General features: G+C 44.1%; 1 protein-coding gene across 1 annotated transcript in view; it reads right to left on the bottom strand.

Annotated features, from left to right (window-relative positions):
- LOC104840287 (exocyst complex component 4-like) overlaps positions 1 to 17,408 on the bottom strand; it is a 328,127-nt gene that overhangs the window by 27,725 nt on the left and 282,994 nt on the right. The window contains exons 9-11 of the mRNA XM_010581112.1: positions 7,665 to 7,806; positions 4,748 to 4,926; positions 2,957 to 3,116 (exon numbers count right to left, since the gene is read on the bottom strand). Of these exons, the coding sequence (XP_010579414.1) occupies positions 2,957 to 3,116; positions 4,748 to 4,926; positions 7,665 to 7,806 (481 nt within the window). The remainder of the gene's footprint in view (positions 1 to 2,956; positions 3,117 to 4,747; positions 4,927 to 7,664; positions 7,807 to 17,408) is intronic.

Here is a 17,408-nt window from a genome sequence, read left to right as displayed (position 1 = left end):
ACCAGTGAGTGTTACATGGGTTAAGATTTTGCTGTGAATCCTCTATGTGATTTTGGCTTCAGAGGAGAAAGATCTTCCCCCTCTGCCTTCCCTGGTTAGGGTTTCTACTGACTAAGTCACCGAGACAGAGAAGAAAGGGGATGCCCAGTGCTCTTTGAGGCCCATAGAAAGCCTTGAAGAATATATCAAAAGTGAAAAATAAAAGCAAAACCAAACCCCAAATCAAAAGCACAACACCCAGGAAAATCTTGAAAGTCTTTTGTCCTTTTCTCAAATGGTCTGGTCTTTCCTACAAACTTGAGCACATCAGACTTTGAATGCATTCACTTTCACAAAAGGACCACACAGGACCTGCTCCAGAATTAAAACTTAACATATGAAGAGTGATCGTATGAAGAGTGATGTATTGATTGTTAATTGTGGCTGATTGCTTCCTGAACCCTGAGTGTCACACTCTCATGGATAAATAAATATCAAGGAGACAAGGGAGCAACAGGGGCAGTGAACCGACTGTCCGGGGGAAGCAGAAGCCAGTTGGCTTCAGATGAAGCTTAGATCCAACCTGGAGGGCAAAGAGCTCCATAACTGCCTGAGAAAATCTATTATTCTGCATGTGTGAAAAAACCACTAAAAAGCCTATTATGTCTTTCTGTGATCAAAGGAGCCCACGACTTCTGATCAAGTTCCTTAAAGAAACTGGAGTAAATGTTGAATTATTTTGTACAATGGCAAATGCAAAGACCAGAGATGGGGCAGTGAGTCCCAGGTTGGGTTAGACCCACTTCAGAAATCTCTCCCATTCAGTAATGATCACCCAGTTCCCTGGAGAAGTGAAGCAGGGAGGGAATTTATCCCGGTTACCAGGAGGTGCAGGGGGGAAGGAAGAGCAGGTGAGCTAGTATTTCTCCATCAGCTCTGCCACTGCTCCCGTACAAGAAATAACCACTTGCTCTCTGCTTCTCATCTTTAGAAAGACAAAACTGATAGTTAGCTCCTGCGCAAAGCGTTTACAGATTCCTGTATGAGCAATATCACAGAAGTACAAATCACTTTTATCCTACATTGATGTTATTTTATGCTTTCTGGGGGTGAACTGTTATGTTTATTTTATAGTTTGAATAGACCTCGGTAACTGGAGTCCCTAGGGTACCATGAGAAATTGTTCGGGTAATTGTAAATTCAGGTGAGCAGGGCAGGGTTTGGATGCACAAGACACCTTGTTTATGTAAAAGGGGAACCTGGATAATAAGCATTCAGGAGTCATCTGAAGAACAAAAGAATAAAACATACTCTCTAGATCACAGAAATCTGCCCCAAAAGAAAGAGGGAAGCAATGCAGCCATGAAAGCTAAAAAGAAATGTTGTTGAATTTATATTATGGGAAGAAATCTGCATCACAGGTACCACAAAGCAGCTGATGCTGCTGTGCAGAAAGCTCAGGTGTCTCTTCTGAGCTCCACAGTTCTTGATGATGGTACCCAGCAGCTCCAATGGAGCAGGAGAAAATCTATTTGCCATGTAACTCTTATATAAAGAGGACTGGTATAGCGTTTGATGTTGTGAAAACTACTGGTCTGGTGTATCACCCATCCAGCAAGATTGGGAGTGGGGAACAGGTTATCTCCTCACCCTTCCCTTCAAACTCCATGTCAAATTGTGCAGCAATATGAGTCAGAACCCCACAGCTATTCAACCCTTCCCGCAAAGACCTCTCCAGAAAACGGCCAGCTGCGCCGTGCCAGCGTCCAGCAGCGCTTGGTCAGCATTTCGTTATTTGGGTGCCAGTTGCTGTCAGCACATGCTCAAGCTCTGTTCTGCCTGCCAAAAAACTGGGCTAATTTATTTAGCATTTCAACAGATCAGGGGAAAAAATCATTTAAAAAAGGAAAGATTGAATTTGGGAACTTAATTCCTTGGAGAGTTAGTAATGGATCTTTCTCTCTCCCCCTCCTCCAGGTCTCAGCATTCATAACTTCCCCATGTCAATGTTATTATGAAGAAACTAATTCAATAATGAGATCATTCCCCATATGAGAGCCCAAGTAAATGAGGCACTCAGTCTTACCTACTCTCCCTCATCAGCGGGAGTTGTGCTTCTCTCGTAATTCAGTCTCCAAGAGCAATGGCCAAATGACGACACCACCTATTTCCAGTGTTTGCGGTGGGTCATATCCAAGTGTCATGAAAAACTCTGTCATTTGATCTACGTGCTTTAATTTGCAAGTTCCAGGCTCTTCCTTTGGCTATTTCTTGGGCTCAGCTGCCCGTTGCTGAACCAGCTGCTGCCACAGAGGATCAGCCAGTACGGCTAATTGTAGCCAGCCCCCTAGGTCCATGTGCAAAGCGCGCACCGTTTAGTGTTTGCTTTTACCCATTTGCTTATTCCTCAAACAGTTCCCCTTCTGTGAATAAAGCAGCAAGGTGGGTGAGAAACTTGCAGGGGATCTATCATGTCCAGTTTTGTTTTTATTTTGCTATTACTACTATTTTAAGGGCAACAGCACTTGAAGGGAGACAGCACCTGGCATCCCTGAGGTTCACCCACACTGTTCCTGTGAGTTGCTAAAAATTTAAGCCTTCGACAAACCAAAATACTACTTATCTGGGCATGAATCCAGGCCTCAGATTCATCCAGTTTAAGTTCCACCCAAGACCTATACCTAGAAGTTTTTCCTTGCCTGGGTTTTGGTCTTAGGAGAACCAGACCAAGAGGAAGCCCCAAGCGCAGCACTTTGGTGGGACCATCGCTTTGAGCTCATGCTGAGCTCAAGTGATCCGTGTTGCTCTGAATGTTGCTCAACAACAGGGAAAGTGAATATTACGAGTAATGCTTTTATGCGTTTAACTTGATATTGATCCAGTTGCACGCACGAGCGGTGAAGCTTCTGGAAGGAGCTACCTCTGTACATGTGGACAACAAAATAGCAACAAACACAACGTGGGGCTCTCCGCTCACCTTGCAAAGTCCAGGTCAGCCTCGCGTGACATGGTGATGTTCGTCAGGTTTTGCTGGAGGATGAAGATGTTCCTGCACATTTTCTTGATGCCAGATTCACTGATGCGCTTGAAGTAGTGGGCACCGTTGATAAGAATGCAGGAAATAAGGTGGCCCAAACCTGCAAGGGTGGGGGGGAAACAAACAATAAAATCACAGGAGGAAGATATTTAGTGACAGTAATTCATCTTAAAATCCATGAATGAGCACTGTTAAGCGGTACATGTGAACTGGAACAGGAGATACACTGAACTGTACCTGGAAACAGCTCTCAGTATCTTCCCTGCGCATTTTAGGAGGACTTTCCTCAAGATTTCCTTCCTCGGTAAAAATACAAAACTGCCCCTAAACACTATGAAAACTCAAAGCTGCATTATCATAGCCATTGATATTTCCAGGGCACTTCCAGATTTCTAGTCAGGCTTTGCATAATGTCCTTTTCAGTCCCTCTCTCTGCCTGGGCAGAGCAATGGACCACTACTGGTCCTACAAAATGATAGTATTTTAATCTGTTATCAAGGGTAGTATTTTTCCCTGGTAAACTCACTGTCTGCAAAAGCAGAAATGAGCTGCATTTCAATGCACTTGATGTGCAACCTCTCTGATCAGTCTCGAATAGTTTCTTGTGTCTGAATGATGTCTCCATCTTTCCCCTGCTGCTGAAGGACGCAGCTGGCTGCTATAAGTCACAGCTACTCCCAAAATGAGGTATCCACTCGTGTCGCATTACAAATATCAAAAACCCCAGCCTGATTCACTCAGTACACGGGTCTGTACAAGACTAGATGTCAATTAAAAGTCTGAATTAAGAAAATATGTTCATGTACAGGCAACCAGCATGGGGTATATGTAAATCCCAAAACAAGGCTTAAGAGGTGCCTACATTTCACGAAGAGCGTGTGTATAAATTTCAACCTCATGGCTTAGCGAGATGTGAATGGTCCCCATGGCTTTGTGTGGAGCCATTTTACTCCCCTCGAAGAGACATGGTAGATCCTGAGCTGTAAGAGGAGCTCCACAATGTGCTGGTGATCACTCAGTTTGCCACAGATTCACACAGCTCAGAAAACATCTGATTAAAAAATGCTCCATCAGTAGCTACATGGGTACAGGAGGGAAGTACACAGATACTGAAAGCCTTCTGTAGGATCAGTAAGCTGTGCCCAAAATCAGACAAAGCCTTCATCCCTGGTGACATATATTGGGCAATGGGTACATCTCCAGTCCCCACCTTCTCTTGACTTTGAACAACCACCACATAAAAGGACACATATCCTGGCGTGCAGGCAAGAGAACTGTGCGTCAGTGCCACAAATAAATACAGGGGAGATGAACCAAGACATGATTTATATTCTCCAAGGTAATCACGACAGATGAGACATCAGAAGAGCTAATGTTCTCTAAATTTAATTTTAGAAATGGAATGGCTACACTTCGGATAGGAACTGAGCCATAATAAAGCTGGGCTTGTAATATATACACATGCCCTACGGCTTGCCGAGGAAGAACTGTCTTGCACGTACATCAACTTACCGCCTTCCTACTCAGCATGGGCCTGTTTCTCCTCTTGAGCCAAATACGCTCAGAAATGGTACGGAGGCAACAGGGTTTTTGAGTGCCCTGTGTTTGCATCTGCCGTAGGTGGCAACAGTACCACAGTCTGCCTTACCCCCAAAAGGAATACTGTTGAGCTTTGGGATGAGAATGAAAAATCATTTCGTGAGAACCAAACTCTGATGGTAAAAGCCTGACCTTCGAAAATGTACTGGAACTTGTGCTGCTGGAGGCTGGCGCTCATGGCTTCCTCAATAGCACTGATGTCCTTGTTGAGCCGGACAACGAGAGGGTCATAGTCCATGCTCTCCACGTTGGCGACGATGGCGTAGTTCCCTTGTTTAGCCAGCGGGATCAGGTAGTGGAAGCAATGAACTCTGTGGGACAGAAGAGGGAGATGTTACAATGCCACAACCCCAGCGTTAAAATACCAGTGGGTATGCAAAGTGTCGCCTTCTTATTTTCCTTCCAGTGTTTAAGGAAGTAAAAAAATAACAGTAATTTTAAGAAATGGGTAGTTATGTCTGCATTAAACACATCCTCCTCTTGACATGTCGTTGTCCCATCTGGAGAGGTGAATACAAAGGACCCTTCAGTAACAGATCTGACCTACATAATCCCAGGAAAATGCCAAGTGTCTTTTCACAAGGTTCTCCAACTTCACACGTGCTGGTTCAGCAGCACTTCCAGACTGATGCTCAAATAAGAACTCCTTCCATGTACCATAAAGACCTAATAACAGTTGTAACTGGCAGAAGTGAGCCAGGGGACGTGAAACGATAATTAGCAGGCCACGGTTGTGCCTATTCCCAAGTATTTAAGACTATTGCAACTTTTTTCTTTTCTGTTCACCTCCCTGGTAGGGCTGTAGGCAACGTGCCCAACCATCATCCCTCCATTGAAGGAGAAATTCTGTTGCATTCAAATCACCTATTACAGTTCTGCAAAAACCTGTAATTAAGTAATTGCTCTCAAACCTATAGGGGAAAGCGCAATGTCCAGCACAGTCCATAGCAAAACTCCTACTTTTGTAATTCTTGGGTTTCACCCACATCACTCAATGGGAACAGGAGGTTGGTTGGGTTCTTCTGAATTTCATCTGTCAGGGAAACGCAACCAAATCACAGCCTGGGTGAAATATCCCTTGCATTTGAAGCATAAGTCAGGATCAGCACACTGAGACAGAAAGTTCACACCAGACTGGCCCAAACAAACAGCAGGGAGTTGTGTTGGGGTGGGAGAAGCTGTGATGGGTATGTCTTGGCTTTCATGTCCCCTGTCCTCCCGGAAAACGTCCTTGAGGTGGCCATCATAGGCAAGTTCAATTTAGGGCAGTTCCAAGAATAAAACCAACTGTTTATTCTCTTTAGTGCCTGCTTCTATATAATTCTATATAGGGCTTTTTATAGGAAAATACTGTAACAGACATTAAGTAATCTAAAACTCCACAGTTATTTGTAACAAAAGAAATGGTTAATAATGTGAATGTGCCAACAGATATCCTTTAAGGAAGCAGATCTAAATCCAAGGAGCAGGATCTCAGTGACCACTGTCCTCAGGTCATGCCCACACGGTACTGGAGGAGGAGAAGCCAACGCCGGGCTGGTGCCAAACTGCATCTGGCAAAGCTGTGAATGAACAGGGGGGGATAATTGCATCGTCTCAAATCCGCTTTGCTGTTTGCCAGTGTTTTCTGAGACTGCACCTGCAACAGCAAGAGGCCAGATAAATTCCCAGGCTCTTTACAAATGTGCTCTGAGCGCCTGCTTAAAGCACAGGGTTTCTGTGAATGAATACACATTGTACTGTGCACCTTGGAAATGGCAAGGATCCGGGGAGCTGGCATAGGAATCTCAGGGAAACCTGCTAGTAACAGCCATCAGAGGGACTGGGATCTTCCTCTGTTGCTGCAGGTGGTTGCAAATGCAGTGATGAATATGGGGATGCTCCCACCCCGCTGGGGATTTTCCCGGTTGTTAGCATCTCTTTTTCTCAATCCTTTCTACCTGTTGCACAGAGTAACATGTTTTGGTGTATTTACAGCATTACATCGGGGCTCCTGTTAGAAGCACTAGAGGAGGTGGGCAGTGGTCTGCTCTAAAATGACAGCAAAATTTTTCCTGAATTACATTTGCACTTATTTCTGCTTAACCCAAGTGTGATGGAAAGCCACAGAGGACTGAGGCCAGAAACCCATTCAGGCTGGTGCCCATCCATGAGTCTGGGTTAGCTCAGGCATCACATTGCAATTACATCGCAGCTGGAAAGCTGCTCCATTTCCATACCTTAACAATCTTTTCCTCGAATCCTTCAAACCCCAGCTCATCTGTGATGCCTGCAATCAAGTGGCCAGCAGATGATGGATAGCAGGTTGAAGGACTGCTGACAATAACTAATGTGTGGTTTTTTTTAAAGCTACACACTGACTTCACCAGAGCTCTGCCTATGTACACAAGGACACGATATGGCTCAGGATATGTCACGGCAGAACAAACTGATGGTCCATCAAGTCTCATTGCCCGTCTCTGACATCCGCTTCTATTTGATGCTTCAGAGAAATGGGAAGCAATGAAAATACACCTGGCTGATACAATGCATAAGGGAAAAATGTCTTCCCGGCCCCAGAGTGGACAGCTGGCAGCATGAAGAAAGGGATCTGCTGCCTTTGATCTTTGCATGTGAAGTCAGAGACATCATAAAATTATCCATCCCTTTAAAAAATATCCAGCTGGTTACCCAGTTTCTGTTACTATTTGAAAAAGTAGTAAGAAAAGCTCCTATTTGCAATCCAAAGTGCGGTGGCTAATAAATGTGCAGACACCTGTTAGACTATTAAAACATCATTGTGCAATTGTCTAAGGACAAAGCCCCCCCCCATTTTTCCTAGTCTCTGACACATAAGACAAAGACGACCCTAGGAGATTCCACTTTCGGAATTCTGCCTCCATCCCACATTTGGCCATCCATGGCGACAGGATCTGGCATTTCTGGACTGACCTTTGAAGCTACAGCAGGTAAGTATATCTGTCTCAGATGCCATAATATGTACTCTGGACACAGTCTTAACCTATAGCCTCGTGAGCTCACCCGCGATACCTGAATTCGGAGCTTTTACCTGACTTCCAAATGCAGAACCAGCAGGCAGCGGTCAGCCATCTCTTGAAAAGACCTGGCCAGCTCACTCAGGGTTTGCAGGATCTGTTCGGATGCAGGAAGGTGTTCCATACTGGCATGGCTGTCCTGGCCAGGAGACACAGCTAGCAAGAGAAGATAGTATTAATTTGTGACATACTTCATTAATACTGCCCAGCTTCAGCAACCACAGCATCTTGTCTGCTTCCATTCTAAACATGTGTGTTCTCTCTTACCTTTGGCTGAGCAAGAACGTCTATAATTTGGGAGTGTATGAAGCAACATACTGCTTCTGCAATTGATTAAACTCCAAAGTGAATCTGAGGGGTTTAATCAAGCACCAGAATACATTTGCTTGGGAAGATATTGCTCTGTGATGAGTATTTCTGTAGCTGCAGAATCCAGGAACATTTATCTTGCTCTGCTCGGAGTGAGAAAAGAGCTGCTCGGGAGCCAAAGCACGGCACCGACAGGAAAGATGGTCCTTTTTGGTCACCATGGACTTCCCTATGTAATCTCAAATGAGTCTTTGCCTGCCCCCAGCCCTTCAGAGGGAACTGGGAGGCTTTCTTCATTCTTGTTAATAAAACACAACTCTTAGGCAGTAAAGCAATTAAAAAGCAGGCAACACGTATGAACTGGTCATAGACCAACTGTTTCCCTCCCACTGAGACCTCTCTGAAAAGCCACCTTGAGTTTATCCCAACCACGAGAGCATCATTTCTCTTGGAGAGGTGTCAACGCAGCTATAATCCTGCAGCCTTCATCCCTTTTATTTTATCACAGTGCCTGAACCCTGAACCTTCTCCCCTGCAACACAAATCGCTGCCACTCGAGCTAAAGGAGTAGCTTCACTAACAAGAGTAACACGCTGTTATCATATATTCCGCCCTAATTAGAGGAAGCGTATCCCAAATATCCGAGTTCAAGTCCTCATTCAAGCGGCACTTTACAAATGACTTCCTGCATAGGGTGATTAGCGATGTTTAAAATCAGGCAGCCCTGCTTAGACAACTTCCACTTGAATTAAATAATAGGATTGCAAGGGATCTCCTGGATCATCAAGTCCAGTCCCCACAAGCCCTGTGTCCCATGGCCTTGAGTATAAACTTGTGTGCCACATTCAAGTTGTTCCAGATTTCTGCCCTTGCTCGTTCCTTCAAAACATCACTTCTCTAACAGTGAAGTTAAAGTCAGGGATCTAATTTCCAGCCTAAACTTATTCACTCATGTTTTACATTTGGTTCTTCATACACCAATGTTATTCTTTGTCTCACGGAGTTCTCCATCCCTGGCAGCCCTCTTTGTAGAATCATAGAATCACTGAGGTTGGAAAAGACCCTTAAGATCATTGAGTCCACCTGTAAACCTAACACTGACAAGTCCACCACTAACCCACGTTCCTATGTGCCATGTCTACACGTCTTTTAAATACCTCCAGGGACAGTGACTCAACCCCTTCCCTGGGCAGCCTGTTCCAGTGCTTGACAAAAGCAACGTTCTGCACCCCTTCTGGTTTCAATTAATTTGTCTTGAACACAGGTAACCAGAGCTGTCTGCTGTATTTGAGCTGTAAGTGGTGCCACAAAGGGACTAGAGCTTTCCCGTCTCCCCTGGGAATACTCTTTTGCTCTGCCGTGTCTGCTTTTTTTCATGGTTGCTTCACATTTTCAGCTCATAGCTGTTCCATGATCAACCTCAATAATGGAGGTATGCTATCTGCTGGCTTTAAGAAACGTCTCTTTTCTTGCACTAACATTCGTTACACAATAAACACTTTGCCAGACACCAACGCAACTCTGCACAGAAAGGATTTGTACATCACCAAGGAACTGTTGACAATAAACTTTCATTTTGATGGAGACTGATTAAGTAAATGTCACTTGCTGCTGTTTGTACAACCAAAGACCTGCTTTGAAAGAGGAACCTACACTGAGCTTTGGATTTGCTCCTAAAATTAAATACACCTTCAGATCTAGTCTGAAAAGAAAAAAAAACCAAACAACCCCAAAATGAGAAGATTAAAAGCCCCAATCTATTTTGTGCAAAACAAATTGAAACAGAGGTAAACATACAAGACAGAACTGTACAATTAAAGGAGCGTGACAAAGCAAAAGGGAAAGATTGCACACAGCAAAGTGCCTAACTGTGCATCTGAATGTACTGTGAATTACAACAGAGAAAAGCGTGCAGGGATGAAGCCATGTAAAACACGGCTCCTGGAAGTAGCCTCCTTCAGCAACTCCTGCAGTCACAGCAATATTTATGAAGTTTTTTTTAAACCAAGGAACATGGTAGAAAAATTCATAGTCTGGCAAATACTGCTGAAAATAATTAACTGGCCTGGAGTGTAAAAGAGAAATAAAGAGGGAAACAAGAGCAGCATCTACCCAGGATGAATGGGAATAAAAAGGATGCCCCCTCCCTCGCACACCCCGACACTTCTCCAAGCCTCTCTCTCCTCACTGAGGTTTCTCCCACAAAGAAAATGACATTATCACCGAGAGGGTGATGGGCTTATTTACACAGCCTCTAATTTCCAGGTAACGGTGTTAAGAGATGACTCTCGGAAGGCGCTTTGGAAGAGCTGTTTGTCCAGCTGCCACCCACCTCTCAGCTGTGAGACCTCCAAGTGACATTTGTTTCCCTGGCGGGTGGCAGGACTGCTGGGTCATGCAGGATCAGGTCTAGGGGTGCTTATTTGGCCACAATAGGAAGCAGGAAACCTCACCTTTATTATGGGGGCAAACCCCATCTATTTTTACTCAAAAATCCTACATTTTGAGAAGTTTCTATCAGCCTCGCTCCTGGAGATGGACTTGCTGCAAGAATCGTCTCTTTTTAGCAGTGCTGGAGCTGCAGCCTCGGGTTCGATCGTGCCAGCTCGCTCCAGCGATGCCTCCCTGCAAGCGGTGGAGATGGATGGACCCATCATCCGAAACGCAAGAGTCAGCTGATTCCTGCAGTGGAGAGACACGCGCAATTTTTCTACTCTCCAGAATTCATTTACAGTAATTTAAGTGAAGCTGTAATTATATTTGTCAGAGGAGATAAGAGGAGGAGGGAGATGGGGACAATCTGCTCCTTATTTAAAGCCAGAGCACTGAAGTCCTTCTGGGTGTTCCAAGCCCCCCCGGCGGGGCAGAGGGTCAGGTGCTGGTTTGGGGGATGCGTACCAGTTTCTGCCATGCACGATCAGGACACTGAAGTGTACTTTTGCTTTTTGAGATCAAAGGAAGCCTTTCAGAGCCCATCAATTTTCCTTTCTCCTTCCTTGGACATCCAGAAAGCACCATTTCATAGCCAACGAGGAAATCTCGTTTCTTTAAGTCTTGCTCAAGACAGTTTTACTCCATCATCCTTGGCAACACGAACCCACAGAAGGAGCTGTAGCAGCAAAAATAATCAGAGCCTAAACTATTAAGGGGCCTTGAATAAAAAATGTAATTGGGAGCTGGATTTGGAGTTGGCCAGTTCTTTGGGCGAAGGGTGACCACCAAAAGGGTGTCCACCCACAGGTGGACATTCAACCCACCAGAGTGCACTCTGAGCACTGTGCTTAAAGAGGGAGATACCTCCAACTGAAATGCTGGAAAAACAAAAGAGCAGATCAGCAGCCATCCACTTCTTCTCCTTCTCCTCCTTCATAACCCATTTGCACAGAGTTAAATGTGACCCCTCTTGGCCAACAAAATATGTGACCGTTGGGTAAGCAGTGGCCAAAGCCTTGCTCCATTGGCCCTTATCATCTTGCAGCCTTAATGGATGAATTTCATTTGTCTTAAGTGAGCTTCCCGTGCTGCCGGGTAACAGTTAGGGTTTTGTTTGGGATTTCTTCTAGCTTACTGTAAGCAAAGCCAAGATATCTCACTTTGGCGAGAAGGAACGTTTCATTCCAGCAAACCCGAGAAAAATAAACTTAACACACTCGTTGTCACCAATGATTTCAATCATTTTGCAATTCAAAGCGACGCTGGTGCCTCCTGACAGATTGTGCCTTGTAAATCAATGAATGTAAATTACCAGACCTCTGGAATATTAAACAAAACCTGCCGCGCTGCCCATAAACAAACCTCTGTAACCAATCAAGGTCTACAATAGCGCATCCTGCCCGCTCCCTGCTTGAGCAGAGTGACTGCTAACAGATCTGAATGATTTAATAGCGCAAGGAGAAAAATCAATCTGAGGTTACAGGCTCTGCCTCGGCTCCAGTGCAACCTGAACCTGAGAAATAAACCTCCAACATGCTCAGGCTTTACATAGCACTACACACATTTGCTTTACAGGGGAAAGGCTCACAGAGAAATTTTACAACCCTGTTGGGGAAAAAAACCCTAATTTGGAAAAGTGATGCAGTATGAAATGCTTGCTGTGCCCCACAGGTAACATTAGGGACCAATTCACAGCTTTTTAAATTTTAATTTCTTACTCCCTTCCTCTCCAGAAGAGGAAACTCCAAAAGAATTGCAAATACACGCATGCAAAAAGAAATTTGTTATGGGTTATGTGCTGGACTATGCTTTTAGAGACTCAGAGTTAACTTTTCTCTCTGCTGGAGACTTTTCTGGGGATCTTGTGCACTGCTTTCTCTTTCTGTGCTTTAGTTCCCAGCGCGTAAAACCTGGATAACGTGTTTTTATCCATCACTGCCATTCGAGCTGACTCTAAGATCTCCACATCTCTTGTTCCTGCAGCTTTTAGCATCATGAGGTGATGATGCCACTGGGAGACAAAATTGCTACTCTGACACCAACAAGAAAGAAGAATATCTGGTTATTTAAATGAAAAAACATTGGGTGAAGTTGGGAGGAATTAGATATGTGATTATGTGGGGTTTTTTCAAAGTAGATAAGTATGGCAGTACAGTGTGCACATTAGATGCAACATCAAGGATTTATTTCGGCAAGATTTCTGAACGAAGATATATGGCGGGAGACCACTGTCTTCTGAAGCCAAACAGCAGGAGGAAACTAAAATTTTTTTAAATATGTCACCATTTAAAAAAACCACCTCTGTTTCTATTAAGCCATGGTCTGTCTATCTGGGCCAGAGCCGGGTAAAGGAAAGCTGCAGCCGTGGTGATGCTGGTGAGCAAGGGCTTTGTTGGGTGATAAGAACGTCGTTGAGATGCCCAGAGCCCTGCTGAAAGGTGACACAAGTGGCATGGGGCTTCGCCTCCACATAGCTCTATGGAGATGGCTGCGTTCGGCCACAGGAGCTGGGAGATACATCAGGACTTGCTGGAGATTAAAAAGCCTAAATAACCAAAAAGAACCAGACAAAGCAAATCAAGTCAAATGATTTTCTCTTTATGGGAATGAATAGCAGGACCCTGCTCTCAAGCTGCTTTTCTTTTCGTGGTTACACATCTTTCCTCCCACTTTGATCTCTTATTGCTCTCGAGATGCCATCTTGATGTAATTTAGAGTGCAAACTCTCTAAGGAGCAAGGGCCTTCTCTTTTTATCCTCTTGCAAAGTGCTCTGCACACCTGTGGTGCTCAAGAAATAATGAACAACAACTATATGCAACCCATATGGCCACTTGGACTGGTTTCTGGCTGCAGGAGTATTATTTGAAGCTCTAAGGCATAGATCACTCACTGCCTACCTCTAAATTGGTTTGTTTGGGGATCTCAGAGCTGCAGCTTTATAGAAAAGGACTGGAATGAGCCATAAAACCTGGAACTGGATTTTGATTCTCCCAAAGTTCACGAGTGTCATTTCAGAGCTATGGGAATGCAGGAACCAAAGCTGGATTTTGGGTTTGACATCCTTCCCCTTCCTTTTCAGAAGTGTGAACCTTTGGGCCTCTTAGATATGGCAGAATACTTAAAACATTTATGCAGATATTGCTGCATAGCTCCTTTCAACCTAAACTGTTCTCTTTATAGGTTTTAAATATGGAGAAAAAAATCAGTAAGAGCAATGACATCTCCCACAACTTCCAAGATCATAGAATCACAGAGCGGTTTGGGTTGGAAGGGACCTTTCAAGGTCACCTAGTCCAACCTCCAACGTATCTGCCATCTAACACTTTGATTTTTGATGTCAGCTGTCTTCTTCACATAGGCTCCAAACCAAAAGGCAGTTCCTTAAGCCATGCAGATAGCAAGGATGGTAGCTCTGCACATCAGTGCCCTGACCTTCACTTCCACAACGATGGGCAAGATTAACTCTTGACTCCAAGACGAGTTTGCCTCTACAGACACTTGTCTCTACAGACAAGTGTGGGAGCTGATGGGCAGAGGTGACGACAGTCAGCGCCTACCTAAGCCAAGCACTGAGTCTCCCATGCAACAGCCGCAACCCTCCTCCTTGACCCCGACCCCTGCAAAGCTCTGAGATACGGAGAACATTTACCACGCACATGCGGGCTGAGCACACAGCTGACCATATCGACTGGTAGAGAAACATAGGAGAGAACAGGGATTCTTGTTAAAACAAAACAAATACCAAAAAGGACATACTTTAAGAGGTCGGGACCTTTCAAACAAGAGATGAGAGGATGGAATTATCTAAATACTCAGCACAGCTCCAGCTCACCTTTTACTGGGATCAATGGCAAAACCACTCACTGGTGCTGAAGGGGCAAAGTTATGCCAATACTTGAAGGACAAACAGAAGTAAAGAGAAAGCAAGCTAAGGGAGAGCTTCTCATTAATATTACTTATAGCAAATTCCTGCTAATGAATCCTGTTCTCTAGTAGATGCAACCAGGAGCGTATGGGAAGGTACTTAAGGAAGGGATTTTCCCTTGCAAATCTCCTTGAGGTTCTGACGAGGGTGGAGAAGGAAGGAGAACTTGTGCCCAAAACCTGTGAAAACCAAAACAAAACTGAAGGCTGGCATCGAGAGCTTCCTTTCATGCTTCTCTGCCCTTCACTCCATGTTAAAATTCAAGTACGGGGAGAGGGGACAAGGCAGCGTGCTGGAAAAAAACATCGCGACCTCATTTGTGATGAGTGGTGATAAGCAGGCTGGGCTGCAGTCCCCATCAGTTCAGTAAACACTAATGATGAGGAGAGCACAGACTGTCACCAGTGATAAAGAACAGGCTAAACACTCTATTAGTTTTTCATTTTGTGAATTAATGTTTTTTATGGCGTGTGTACACTCGCTAGTTAATGAATTGTCTCGTTAGAGCTGCCTGTGGAGCTCCTCGTCTGCCTCTGCTGGCAGGCATAAATTTCACAAGGAAATTAGCACTTTTAAAAAGGCAATAACTCCTCTAAAAGTGGTTTGTTTTCCATTACTTTCTGCAAATATGAAGCCTCGGGAAAGGAATTATCAGAGGGAAAAGAAAGGTGTCTCCGAGCTAGAGGGGCAGGGCAAAGAGTGTGGCCAGAGGTTCTAGCTCCATCGTAGATGGATAACCCACTGGAAGGTTTGGTCCCTCGACACTTTTCTTTAAGCACGTTGTATTCAAGTCTGGAAAAGGCTTGAAAAAACCCGCAAACATCCTGGTTCATTTACAAAACTCTGAAGAGCAGGTTTTTTTCACTGAAGGAAGCAAAATTGTGTGGGTGCAGCTAAGAGCAGGAGAGCTATCACAGTGGAAGATTTTGGATATGGAAGGATTGCTTTGAAAAGTCTAGGGTTTGGTGTTCCAATGCTCCACAACTACAAAAACTCCTCTGTGTTAAATTTTCTTGTTTTCAGTAATTTATAATGTAACTTTCCCCTTCCTTACCCCTCTAAGAACTATTATTTCTTCTGCTGAATTCTATTAGCTCAGAAGCAACTTGATTTAGGAAGCTTAGTAAAAAAACATTCATCTGCTTCTGAGTTATGGAAAGTTTGGGGTTTTTTTTTTTGCCTGTTTGGTGTTTCCCACCCTTTACTGTGCTTGGTTAGCCAAAACCAGCCACGTGCTTCACTTAATTTTCATTAAAGACAGGGCAAAATCACAGCTCCAGTGAAGTCAACAGAGACACTTCCATTAATCTACACAGAGCCAAAAATTCAACCCCAAACTAATTTCTGTACTCATTTGTCACTGGTTTCAATAGGCAGAGAGGCCTCTTAAAAATTGTCAACATTTGTGAATGAATGAGCAAAAATGAGTGGAAGGAAAACAGAAAACCTCAAGGCCAGCTGCTTTTCAGAAGGCACTGTGTCCTTAGAGCCAATGGAGATGACTTTAGCTCAACTGTTAATAAAGAATGCTTCACAGCATTCAGAATAAACATAATGTACATATCATCAAATTAATGACATTTCTATGGTATCTGACTCAGAGCATGCTGGCTCCGCCATTAACTCACTGGCGAGCACTGGGCAGGAACGCTGAGCATTTGTGAAAATTACAGAAAAAATTCACACCAATGTGTGAATCGAGGCAGAGGGGCACAACAGACATTTATGCACTGACTTCACGGAAGATTCTCCACACCGCTGTTAGGATGTGTCCTACATGAATTGAAATGATTAATTTTTTGGCAGCTAAAAGAATAAGGAAGATGAACTTTGGCCGTGCACTTGGATTAATATAAAAAAAAAAAAGCCCAAACCTACAGGGAGCTGTCAACCTGCACATAAGGCTTCCTCAAAACTAGAAAAGAAAAATGGGTGATTGGTATTAGGACACTTACAATGCAGCATAACTGAGCCTTGAACTGAAAACTGAGGGATCAAGGTATTTTGTTAAGGGACTGGTCAACTGTGCCAGGAAAGGGCATGATGCTCCAAACCATCTCAGATTCCACATAACTTCCCTTGCAAACGCAAGCATAAATTTCACTTTTTGCTTTCTTTCCTCAGTCCTCCATGATATTGAGGTGCACCTTGCCAATAAATGCCCTCAAAACATCATTGCAAAATTTCTCTGGGTAGAAGATGTCCTGAGAGGGATGTATTTCTAAAAGGACCTTAAACCTCCCAGTCTATTGAACTCACTGGAAGAGCAAGGAAAAGAAGTCCTGAAGTCAATCGGTGTCCCGATGCTCAAGAGCAAAAGTGCTCTTTCCAAGAGGCAGGGACAAGGTGAAAATAAATACAGTTAAGTAGGTACCTTAAGGATCCTTTTTTTGACTGTTGACAGTTATAGATAGATGTGTTTTGGGGGCTGTTTGTTTTTAATAGATCGGTTTGCAAAGCAAGAGGAGGAGCAGCAGGGAGGTCTGTGCTGCAAGACAACCAAGAATGAATGAGTCTTGTCCAGAAGGATGTAGAGGAAGGTGAGAATATGAATATGCATGGGAACTACAAAGGGTTTTCAAACGGAGGCTGAAGAATGGGAAACGCACAGAATCCACTCACAGGAAAAGAGACGAGCACAAAGATGACTTTAATGTCAGCAGGAACATTAGTTATGTTTTCCATCAGCTGCATCAGACTTATAGTCTGACTTCTCCACAATTCCTGCTTATTTAAGAGTCACTTCCCCCAAGTCCCATACAAATATAAATGCTGGTTAGATCAGAACGATCCTATAGCCTACGTACCATGGCAAAGTGACTCACTTGTGATGTCAACGATTGACCATACTTTTGAGTCCGGTCACCTGGTTTTGAAAATTATTTTGCCCCTTCCACTGTATAGTAAGCTGTCACTTCTAACAAACCAAGGAGAAGCAGGTGGACTTACTGCTATTAATCTTTGACACCAACAAGTCATTTTCTTCAGAAGAGATAAACAGATCCTAATGCATTGAACCAACTGGAGTGGACAGCAGGCTCTTTGGAGTTATTTCCACAAAAAACTTGATTTGCCAGTATTACTCATGAG

The sequence above is a fragment of the Haliaeetus leucocephalus genome, unplaced genomic scaffold (genome assembly GCF_000737465.1).
Source record: "Haliaeetus leucocephalus isolate CR32 unplaced genomic scaffold, Haliaeetus_leucocephalus-4.0 Scaffold751, whole genome shotgun sequence".
NCBI classification, from domain to species: domain Eukaryota; kingdom Metazoa; phylum Chordata; class Aves; order Accipitriformes; family Accipitridae; genus Haliaeetus; species Haliaeetus leucocephalus.
This window is presented reverse-complemented; position numbering and strand designations above follow the sequence as displayed.